General features: G+C 41.1%; 1 protein-coding gene across 1 annotated transcript in view; it reads right to left on the bottom strand.

The window, feature by feature from the left end:
- The window catches only part of mpp7b (MAGUK p55 scaffold protein 7b), a gene marked incomplete at both ends in the record, with an annotated part of 34,533 nt that extends 31,261 nt beyond the window's left edge, over window positions 1-3,272 (bottom strand). Inside the window, 3 exons of the mRNA XM_080836240.1 lie at window positions 229-441; window positions 2,919-3,037; window positions 3,263-3,272. Coding sequence (XP_080692366.1) covers window positions 229-441; window positions 2,919-3,037; window positions 3,263-3,272 — 342 coding nt within the window. The remainder of the gene's footprint in view (window positions 1-228; window positions 442-2,918; window positions 3,038-3,262) is intronic.
- Window positions 3,273-12,349: the final 9,077 nt, after the last annotated feature.

The following is a 12,349-nucleotide window of genomic DNA, read 5'->3' as shown; positions in this document are numbered from 1 at the left end:
GTATGTGTGTGGGTACACATTCACATTTGCATTAACATGAGTGTGTGTCTGCTTGTAAATTTGTATGTCTGTGTGTGTGTGTGTGTGTGTGCATGTGTGTGTGTGTGTGTGTGTGTGTGTGTGCGCAAGCTTGCCTTTGTGTGAGGCTGATCCTACGCTGCTGTCCTGGGACCTAACTGATAATCCCTGACAGCACAAACAGAGGGCTAGAGCAGTGAAACCTCAAACTCCAGCCAACTCCTCTCCACCGCCCTGGATACTCTTTTCATCCCCCGCCCCCGTCCGTCCACACACCGACCTGCCGCCTCCAGGAGCCTGTGAGAGGGAGCGGTGGTGGAGGAGAATCCACCAGGGAGCACTAACCTCGCCTGCCAGGCACTCTGCACTGTCCTGGATGGGTTTGAGTCTCTGGGCTCCGAAGCGAAGCAGTCTCTCATAGACCTGTGAGTGTAAAGAGAGACAGAGAGGGAGAGAGAGAGAGAGAGAAGTGAGAGAGAAAGAGACACAGAGAGAGGTTGAATAAGTGAGGAAAAGACAGTGGATGATGAGGTGATTTGATATAGATGCAGAAATAAAGAAGACTTTGAAAGAGAGAGGGGGTGGTTGAACCCTGCATCAGTTGATCGGTAGATGCAGGGGGTGTTGGGGCATGGGGGGTGATGGGTCCAGTGAGGAGGTGGCGGGCACTGCCCTGCATAGACGAGTGAACCCATGAACCCACAAAACCCCAGACACAGTGGTGTCTGTTAACAAGAATCTCTCTGTATTGTCTGAGTAATACATCATGGCACGGGGCCGAGGACGGATGATTTGACAAGCAGAGCACGTCCCGGCATGCTAAATCAGTCAAAAGAATAACAGAGAAGCTGCTTTAGGAGAAGCAGGGGCTGGCTGGCTGGCTGGCCGGCTGGCCGGGCGCTGTCTGTGTGTACGTCTATCTGTCTGCCACTCAACACAGGGGGAGCGGAGGGGAAAGAAAACTCAGCATCACATTAGTCCATGAGAAATATGTAATCATATTTACGACCCTTGCATAGCTGAGAGCCCTCATAAAAAAAGTTGGATTTTATCACAGTTGGATTTGTTGAGACAATGTCAGTATTTTTTTTCTTTAAGTGTTCATGCTACTAGCCGAGCAGCCATACGTTTGAACAGTTAGGCTTATGTTCTCTCTCTCCCAGTCTGGGTCCTCCTGCCCAGCCTGCATCTCCGTGCTCATAAAGCGGTCTGTGTTGGCGGTGTCGCTTGCTTAATACACGTGGATCTGCCAAGTCTTGCACCTCGTATAATGGCCCGTCCAGAGAAATTCATCCCATTTCATTCGTCCTCAGTAATACTTTTTGGGAGATCCAACTGTTTGATAATCTAATGAATTTGATCCTGTTTTTCCACCATCAGATAGGAATGGCTGTGTCCCATCTGTGACAATGAAGTTGTGGAATTTCTCAGCAATGAAAAAGAACAATAATAACATTATGGATCCAACATGCTTATAAAATAAAAACAAAATGCCCATAAGGGTAGGATTTACTTGCATTAAAGTGTACACTGCATGTTGACCACAACAATGTTTTAAAGCTTTTTTATTTTTTACTTGAATTGGTATTACACTATAACTCTAAATAATACTATTGCAAAATCACCCATTTTCTCTTGAACATCACTTCTCCTTCAGTCCCTCATATCAAACAACTAACATTATACAAACAAACAAACATCATAAAATATATTAGGCAGTCTTGTATAAGTATGGCTGTCTTTACAGCATTATAGTATGCCATTTTAAATTGGTCTGAGCTCAGTTAAGAAGCATCCATGTTTTCTCAAAGTGACTTGTAAAATCTCTTGGACAAGAGTCTGTGTGTGTAGACATAATATCTCAAACCAAACTATTTTGGAGACATTTGGAAGTGCGTGACCATAAATAACTTCACCACTTGTTTTGCACTCTAAAATGTGTTTTTCCCCTCAACGCAACAGACGTTAGCTCTCCTATCATGCCTTGGAGCAGGTGCTCGCTCTATGGCTGCTCTGAGGATTATCACCAATCCCACAATCCTCCCTGTTGTGCATGGTTCACGCCATGGACAGAACACGAGGAATAGCCTCATCACCACAGGATAGGAAGCGTGGCTACCCCATTCACCACAGAAGACACCAACATCCCATAGAGACACTCTGGATCTTTATATATCTCAAGCTTTCTACATTCCCCTCTGCCTGTTTTCAACCTTCCCTTACTAGCAGTGTCTCCTCTGTGCCCCCCCCCCCCCCCCCCTCCTCCCACACACACACACATTCCCCCACAGCACTACAGCGCAGGCAGCACCAGACAACATTTGTTTCAGCCATCAGCCCAGGCAGCCAGCAGATGATGCTACTGGGTGTGCTCGCCCGGCTGTATTTTTGGAAGTCTCGTTTCCAAACACTTGACTGTCACTGAGGAATGTCATCATTCCACAGAAGGTGTCCATCAGGTTATTATGAATTGTCAACAAAGAATTATTACCGATTGCATGTGGAAAGAAAAGGGAAAAAATACACTGAGAGAGAGTAAGAAGGAGAGAGAAAGCAAAGGAGCAGGTCTTTTTTTGTTGCTTTTGGAGTTCAGACATAAAACCTGACTTGGACTGAATAAGGGCTCTCTTTTACATGCAAGCCTATGACTGTTTTTGTCCATCTGTGTGCCTGTACGTGCCTTTATGAGAGTGAGCATATGTCTCATATATATGTGTATACAGTGTGTGTGTGTGTGTGTGTGTGTGTGTGTGTGTGTGTGTGTGTGTGTGTGTGTGTGTGTGTGTGTGTGTGTGAGAGAGAGAGAGTGTGTGCATGTGTGTGTTTGTACGTATATTCGTGTGTGCATGCATGCGTGTGTGAGAGAGAGTATTTCAGTAATGGACAGACTGAGAGGTCACCCTGATGAGCAGATGGAGTGTGTTTCCCATAAGTGTGTCCTGCAGGAAGTTGCTGTCCTCACTGTCATCCATATGAGACTCCAGCCCATACAGCAGAGAGGCGAGGAGCCTGCACACACCTGCAGATAAGCATGAAACACACAAATAAGAACTCTCACCATACACACAAGCAAACTCTTTAACTCTTAAACAATAACGGCAATGCAATCAATGTAATGGCAATGAAACTAAACCTCTAATTCTCTAGACCACACTCAATATGTAATTTTTCACTCAAAGTAATGCATTTCTAAGCAAACCTCTTACTTTGAAATTCAATAGTAAAGTATATAATGTGAAATTACGAGGTACCATTTTGCTGTCATCCTCTGTTGGTAGTGTTGTCTGCTACAACGCCTTTATAAAATCTGCGCTTCTATTTCCTTGCTGCAGAAGAATATGGGTATGTATCACAGAGCTCTGTTTATTCTCAGCCGTTTTCACTGTCAATACCATGTCATCGCCTCTCTGATATGTTCCGTCACTAATGCAGAATTCCTCCGGCATGTTGCTAGTTCGCTCATGCCGAACCAAGTTAAATAGTTCTCTGGTGTTTTAAGTCATACGAGGACCATTCAAAAACACTGGAGAGATGATAATGTCCACAGATGTCTGGCTGCCAGCTTGTACTGAATGGATTATTAAACTCAATTTAGGGAGAAACACACCAGAGCTGGAGGCTGTGGAGATTATGGGGAAGTCTCAGAGGACGTACAAAATGGAAGGCGGCTGTAGAGCTTCCAAATGTAACAAAGCCTCTTGTTAACCTGCACTGTAAAAGTCTATCTGATAACCAGCGTTAACGCCACCCCCGGGGGGGTTAGATGTGTGTGCAGGACCGTTTTCATGGCCTGGACGTCAGATCACTCTTTCCCTCCGTGTCTGTCTACTGCATTTCTGTCTCCACTCATCTCATCCTTCCAAGTCTCTTACATTTCGCTAAGTGGGAGCTTGAATAAAGATTCCATACTCTGGTTAATAAATAAATAAATAAATAAGCAAATATTACAACACCGTCAGGATTATCTTTTCATAACATGACTTTCTTGTTAGTTCTGCTGTGTATCCACATCCAGATATGTGAGTTCTGCTTTCCCTGTTATCACCAGATGCAGCTCTTCAGCCAAGCAGGCCAAGTCCTGAATGCAGTTTGTACTAAATACGCGCACAGTCCCCCTTTTTTTAAAGAATGGAACACCATTGTCTCAGGCCAACCAAAACTCATCATGCTGAAATCCAGCTGCTGCCCACCTGCTTCTGCGCTGCTATTATACAGAAACACATTTCAGCATGACCTCTACTGAGAGCCAATGAGGACATGGATTACGAGGAGATACAGCGAGACCAACGTTAGACGGCAGCCAAGCAACTATCTATGCTGCCTATTCACACATTTTGGGGCTGCTGCCTTGAAATGTTGACCCACTGTAATGTGATGTATGATCCATGTCCAATATCCCGTCTCCTACTCACTTCCCTGTGCGGTGGGTGGGCTCAGCATGCTCCTTTGTATGCAAATAATGCAGTGGATGATAATAAGGTGTCAGTTACTGGTAAAAGAGAACAGAGAGAGAACAGAGAGAGAGATACTATAAATACATAGAGAGTTTATTAGTAGAGCTAATGAGGGATACTGGGTGATCACTGTCATATTGGTTTTAATGTATGACACATGGTTATTACAACCATTTTTCAACTATTTCCAGTCATTTAACTCATATGCAATTGTTCAGCTCTACTTTACCTATGAGCTGTTTTGAGCATTAAATACATGGGGAGTCTGTGACACCTAGTGGTGAAATGTGTTGCCAGGATTATTCGTATGATGTTGGCACTTATAGACATAGTCCTATTGGACATCACCAGTGTTTAAGATTAAGATGTGTGCAAAAATACTTCTAAACTACATATGAAGAGTAAATCTGGTGAATAAACAATGTCATAGGGTTTAAAATACTGGCCATAAGACATCTAACATGAACAACATGAATACATTGCACATTTTCGTGAGTAGATGCTGCATTACACCACTTGATTATTCAATTTCCACTGTAATACTATGAACAACAATTGAGAAGAATACATTAAAGCCATTCAACATCCAGGAAAAAGAGAATTTGATGAAAAATCCGCAGTTCTCAATTCAGAACTGTGAATTCACCAATGGCACTTATAAAGAACTGAATTAACACTAAATTACAAAGTGAACAATGTTCAAATAAAAAAATTATAATAAGAAAATAAGAGGATTCCAAGCTGAAGGAACTTACCAACTCTCCATCTGAAGGGTGGACAGGCTTCACCTCTCAAACACTCATCTTTCCTTGTTCAAATCTTCAAATCAAATCTTCTGCAACCACAGGTATGGAGGTATATTACACATCGGAAAAGGAGAATTTTATAGGGAGCTTCTTTCCACTCAGGCCTTAACCAAGCCTCAAGAGGACCAGAAAAGGCAAACAGAGGCCACTGTCAGTAGAAATGAGCCACTGAATGTAACAGACAACACTGCCCTGGTTGCTAATCATCAATACTGACCCAAATTGTCCAAGCGAGCACAAACGCGCAATGGAAGAGAGGAACACGTGACCACATTGTGTCTTTTACACCCTATGGACACTGATGAAACGTGTTTCGTTGGTTAGTGTTTCACTTTTTCTCACCACAATATCTAAACCCTCACGTACGTTCCTTGTGACCACAGGACACAGTTTTTTTTCTCTTTACACCAAGCACTATACTAAACATCTTTTTGTGAGTCTGGTCAGGCCACAGATGAAATTGTATTGAGCTAAAATGCAGCCTACATCCTTCCCAGTCAGTCCAGTCAGACAATAGCCTCCCTGCTGCACTTTACTTAAACTTTCTTTTGTTATCAGAAATTTAAAATGCTTATTTATTTACAGGTTGACAAATAAACAGTTTTCCCCATTTACACAATACATTATCTGCCAGAGGATGTCTACAGAGAAGTCTTGTCATCAGTCTAAAACTGATGATATTCGAGATAAGAAACTGCCATGTTGTGTTCAGACCATACAACTAGGGACTAATGAGTAGACCTGCCAAGTCTCCTGTTTCTTCCACATTTCTGACCAATTTCCCGACCCCCTCCCGTTTTGTCATTTCTCCCAGTAATATCCAGTAGGCTATATTATGATTTTTATTAATAATCAAAACAAATGTTTTGTCCAATTTTCAACAGTTTACAGATCATGTACTCATGAACTGGGAAATGACTATGCCATGTCTATGCCGAATCTCCTTCCATGAAAGCCTGTGTACCAGCCCACCACTTTCCAATTGCGAACCACTGGACGCTCGTACCAACGGGCGGCTATGAGCCCCACTGGCCATACAGAGACCCGCTTCGTGGAATGCATCTGGAGAGAAAAAAAAAGTCAGTGGATCAATGGAATTGGCTTTTAACAGACATGTTTTATTCTTGTACTGTTGTTTTCCTGTCAATGATTAAAACCAATCTTCTGTCCCAGTTGCCATGAGGCATTTCATTAAAGTCAATCAAATGAATCAGCCCTTCCAAATCAGATGAGGTCACATCCTCAGATGTTATACTCTTTGCTTTGCTGGAGGGTGTAAGATTCATGATCAAGCAGCTGCTGTGACCACCAGAAGTTGGCCAGCGGAATACCCAAAATGGTTATCTTATCATGGTCACAAAGGAAAAGGCCCCACACTGGATTTCCTCAGACACCTGGGGTCAGGAAACAAACTGAGGTGTGAGTGACTGCAATTAATCATAGTATGGGAATGGGGGAAGCCATTGAGAACCATCTCAGACAGAGAAACCAGATTATCATATACAACACAAAAGGTTGCCAGACCTGTTTGCATTACAAGCCTAGCTCATTTACATTAGAAGCCTAGGAGTGGTCTTAAAACAGTATATATGCCTAGAATTGTGGATGCTTGTTATTCAGTCCTACACCGCTGAATCCGGAGTAAGGCTGCTTCGTCACTGCACATTATTGGAATAAAGATTGCTGCATCAGAAACAAAGAAACCTCTATCATTTCTTACAAGGGTGACATATTTTGGTAACACTAAGACTAAAATGAGGGTCAAAGGCACTGGGTCAGGGTCAAGGGAATTGGTTTATGACAACTTTAAAGTGTAACAAAACTTAAATACATCATAATGTATGGTCCAAATTGTACCACTGTAGTTGAGGTCAAAGATGAAATTGACATGCCAATTTCAAAACAAACCACAAATGGCAGTTTAATGTAATGTTATCACATAAAGCCAAAGCTAGTGTGATAGTTGGGCCTGTCATGGCATATTTCATGACAGGTTATGTTTCTTTGGTTAATGTCAAGTCGTTATATCAAAGACATCCCAAACAATGTCAAATTGATATTCAAAATGACAATTTATGAACAGACACTTAATGACAACTAGCCTGACGATGTCATACTCATAATTCTAGTCAGAATATGAGTCTGAAACTGAACCATTGGGCTGTGATTATGGGGCGTGTTTTCAACGAACCAGGAAAGAAATTCCTCTTCGCTGAATTGGATACCTAGAACCAATCAGAGCAACGTAGTATTACCATCTGATAGATTAAACTTTTACCTGATCCCGTAGGAAGAACGGCAAAAACATCTTTTCAATCGACAAATGCCTTCATCGCGTTTCTCTGTTCCTCTTTCAAAATGAATGCGCTGTCAATATCTGTTGAGATATGCCTGCTCACGTTACTTAATTAGCACTCAAGGCTAGAAGCTACTATTTGTTTCAATGTTTTTTTTGTCTACGCGTTAGCATAACCTATCAATAATGGTCTAGAGTGCTTCAGTTAAGACCTACAATCCTCGGCAACATTCGCGTTGCACACACACAACTAACCGAGTCAATGTAGACGTAAAAAAAAGTCGTTTAGATAGCTTAAATCATATAAAATATGTCCCACTAAGCTCCCGAGACGGCGCCATCTTTGTTCGATGTATATTCCATCTATCTAATCAACTCAAGCGTTGGTTGGTCATTCTGTCCATCAATGTATAAAGCCCGCCCTTACAATTTGATTGTTCAGATCACTTTTCTGAGACGTTTAATCTCTCCCAACTAGCTCAAGTCCAGACTGAATCTCCCAGACCAAAAATGTTGTGGGCGGAGTTCAGGCTGGTATCCAGGCTAAAAGACAACAGTGATCAGTGTTGCCAGGCGTACCGTAATTATCGTATGTGTACCATAATTTTGCCGTCTGTACGATAAACGATCAATAATCCCAAAAAAGGCCAAATATACGATAATTTGACCATTCCGTGAATGTGTGGTTATTATCGGTTGTAATCAGCCTGTCGCAACTGTCTGTCGGTTTTTCTGACGGCATCTGACAAGTGACAAGTTTCAAGCCAATCCTGCTTTTCTAAATGCGAGCTTGCCTCAGAACAACGGTAATGATTGGCTGAATAGTCCACTGCGCCCGCTCCATGAAAAAAAGGAAAATTAGAAGAAGCAGAGCCGAAGAAAGCAGAGGTGGTCTGGAAGAACCATGGAAAAAAATGAGAGAATCTGGAGGAGAAGGAGACGGAGAGGCTAAGAAAACGGCGGGGCAGAGTCGAAGTAAGCGCCTACAAACTTATAGAAAGTGGGAGAGCCAATTTGCCGGGTGGTTGAGACCTGTTGCAGGCTCGGAAAGCAAAGCTTTTTGCCGGTGCTGCAAGACAGAGCTGGTGGCCGAAATAACCGTATTAAAAAACCACAGCAAATCCAAAAACACACAGAGAAAGAAAAGATATTACCGCCAACACAACAATCTATAAAACAATGCCTGCAATAGACTTGTTAGTTTGATTATGACGGGTGTACGATCATTTCCCTCAAAATACGATAATTTGATGTCCCTCGTACGATAATCCTACATTTCCCACCTGGCAACACTGACAGTGATAAACATTCATAAATGCTCCTTCATGTTCATGGCACATGTCATATCAGGCTTTTTGCACACTCTTCAAGTAAAGTGTTTTAAAAATAATATTTAATACAAAGGAGTAAGGAGTAGGCAACTAACAGATTCCTTATTTGCACTTGGCAAGTATCTGTGGTCATGAAGACTTGTTTCTAATTCTTAACATAGTGCTGTGAATACGAACCTCCCCAAACCCCATCGGCCCACAGGGGATTTCCCCGGTATCCCCGATAGCTGCCAGTCCGCCCCTGAGTAGCCTACACCCCATTAAGTAAAACACGTTGGGCAGCCATGTCAGCCACACACATACAAAACGTTGGGTACCGAGAACTGGTTCCAATACAACAGGTAGCTACCCGGACCGAAATGCAACGCAGATTTCGGTGCTTCCTTTCGGTTCCTGAGCCGATTGAAATTAATAACAGCAACAATTCATGCAGCTTCATGAACAAAACGTATGTAACATGTTGCCTTATAAACAGGAATTATTCCAGGCTGCAACATGAAACACGGAGGCTGGTTCCAAAACAGTACAAAACTAGCTATAGCTAACGTGTAGTAACGTGCAGTAACGTTGGTGGCGTAGATCTGTATGAATACTTTTTATTGGGTGGCTAGGCAGATTTCGTGGGGCACTTTTAAAACTGCTGCCCAATCTCCCAATGTTAACTTTGGCATGTGTCGCTCACACTCATTGGTGATTACATCAAGAGTATGACAGCGAAGTGCAGGCAGTATTTCATAGAGCAAACACAAACAGAGCTAGCCATCAATTTAACAGAGAAAATGGCAAAGGTAAGTAGTCAAAAGTGTGGCTGTATTTCGCACTAAAAAAAGACGTGCAGCAAATGCAGCAAAACAATTGTGTGTAGAGGGGGGAGAGATGGCAAGAGTCACAGGCAGATCCGCGACCGCAGAATGAAGACTAAACGCAGATGCCAGCAAAACGAATCCTAGTCTCTTAAAGGGGCAGTACTAATTCACGTACCCAGTGGGTTCAAATATCAAGATTAAGTATAAACAAGATAAAAAAGATAGGTATGAACAAATAAGAAAATGGTGAAATTTCATGAAATAAATGCAAACAAAATAATACATTTTTGACTCCGAAGGCAAATATGCTCATATTTCTGCAAAAGAATTGCTGAAGTTTGAAGCTGTAGTGTGTACACAGAGTATGTAGCCTACAGTGTTTCGTATGTATTCATATTTATTTAAGTGTACTGTAAACTGTTTTTAACAGTTAATATATTGTACATAGTTTGAAGTTAAAAGGCTTGAAGCTGTAGTTTGAAGCCAAGTGTTTTGTATTTATTTATATAGTATAACTTAAACAGTTAATATATTGTTCAATTTGAAGAAAAAAAATTGCCTTGCCAATAAAAAAGCCTTTTCTTTAATGTCGTCAATCGTAGTTTCCTGCTATTTTTTGTTTTAAAAGTATCGGTTTACAGTTTTTTTACGATCGCATACACACAATTTTGACTGCTTGGTTTTGTTTTTCAATCTCCTCACACAATAAGCACAACCACACACCCAATGAGCAATGACATCAGATGCATTGCAAAATGAAACACTCTTGTAAAATCTATACGCTCATTTACAGTTTTTTACAATTGCTAAAACACATTCTTGAAACAGTCACTCATTTTCTCTGAACTCTAAACACAAAACCTCATCTTCAAGCACTATTTACAAAACCTCTGAATCCTCTTGCAAAATGAAACTTTCGCCTCAAAACAGTTTTACCTGTGCTCAAAATCCAACACTGCTGTGAAATCATAAACAAAGTGTTCAAAATTATATACACTTTCAATCAGTCAGTAAACAATACACCAAAAAAATAGAAAACACACTGTTCAAAACATATAGTTCTCAGGGAGAATTAAAACATTTTTTAACCTCAAAACAAATTTCATATTTATCTATCATTGACTTTTGATGAATGAAAACATGTTCTCTCTCATAGTAGCTATACAAATGTATCAGAAATTACTACTTTGCTTTGCTCTAATTTGTGTTGGTTCTTTCTCCTTCTTGTACCCCTATAGTACTGTACCCTGCACTACTCACAACTCACTCTTGTTCTTCCTTGATATGAACCTGCAACCAGTCAAAATCTATTGAGCAATCAGTACTGTTACTGTACCAAATAGAAAGCACAATGTTCAGGGCCATACAACTTGTTTACGTTTTGTCCTTATACAGCCTACAATGCACTGTAGGCCTACAACAAAATACACTACCACAGTAAAAGGGACATAAACCAAAGGAGTCAACGTGGTGTTTACTTGTCCTCCTCCCCTCACACTTTTTTTCTATTCATTATGAAAGCATTACATATTTGCCAAAAGCATGTTTACAGTATGATCTCTCTATCTTGTTCTTGCGTGAATATGGGCCTGTCCTCCTTTCAAGTTTACAATATTTGATACATTTTGAGCACATTTCCCTCATGCTTCAGATCTTCCTCTTCCTCTACTTCCACCTTGACCTCAGCCTCATGGCATGGCCTCGGCCTCTTCCTCTTCCTCCTTCTCCTTCTCTGTGGATTCCCCCTCTCACCCTCACTTCTTCTTCTGACTCCTTCCATTTTGGTTGAAGACAGATTACAGTTACTCATCTGCTGCATTTTTATAGTGCTTAAACCTGTTTGTTGTGATTGGGCACTTGATGGCTGTGTTTATTTGACCGGCTCATAGGTGTGGTAACTTAACAGAGTGTTTTGGAATTGCAAGGAATTGACCTCTTGATATACGTCTATGTCTAAAGCATAAAAGTGTGTTTAGTGCTTTGCAAATCACTTGTGTGTATGGTTTCGCAAAAAGTGTGATGTTTACAGTTTTTCTCAATCGCTTTGGCGAATTTTTCCATTCACTGTTTACTTTTTCAAAACAGCTCACACACAGCCCTTAACTGAAGCTGAAATTACCAAAACACTATATGATGGTTGCAGAATGACACTACCTTCTCAAAAACTTATCACACACCCATCAAATCCAAACAATTCCTTCAAAACCTACAATTTGTGCTCAATTGAAAATGTATGTTTTCTCATTTATTTAACAATGGATAGCAAAACTCAAAATACAGCTTTCAATATCAACCTATGAAAGCATCACTTCAACTTTTGTGCAACACCCTCCCAGTATTGACTATTTTACCACTGACAACGTACTACAATTTGGGTTTTGTACTGAGCACTCTTGCTGAAGGAATACTGTCAGAAAGTATTCGAAACCTGAACATTTGTATACAGTAAAATTTTGTATTTCTGTTTTTGTATTGCTAAACACTATATCATGATGATATACTGTATATGATTACGTAACATTTGTTCTACTGGTTTTTACAGTGTTGCAGTCCTTTTTCCACAATACATGTATATTCTGTACGTCAAAATGAGGTCAACTCTGTTCTGCAGTGAACAATCTCCCCCTGCCACCAGTTT

This window comes from Sprattus sprattus (assembly GCF_963457725.1).
Source record: "Sprattus sprattus genome assembly, chromosome: 4".
Lineage (NCBI taxonomy): Eukaryota > Metazoa > Chordata > Actinopteri > Clupeiformes > Clupeidae > Sprattus > Sprattus sprattus.
Note: the sequence above shows the minus strand (reverse complement) of the source record. Positions and strands in the feature narration are given on the sequence as shown.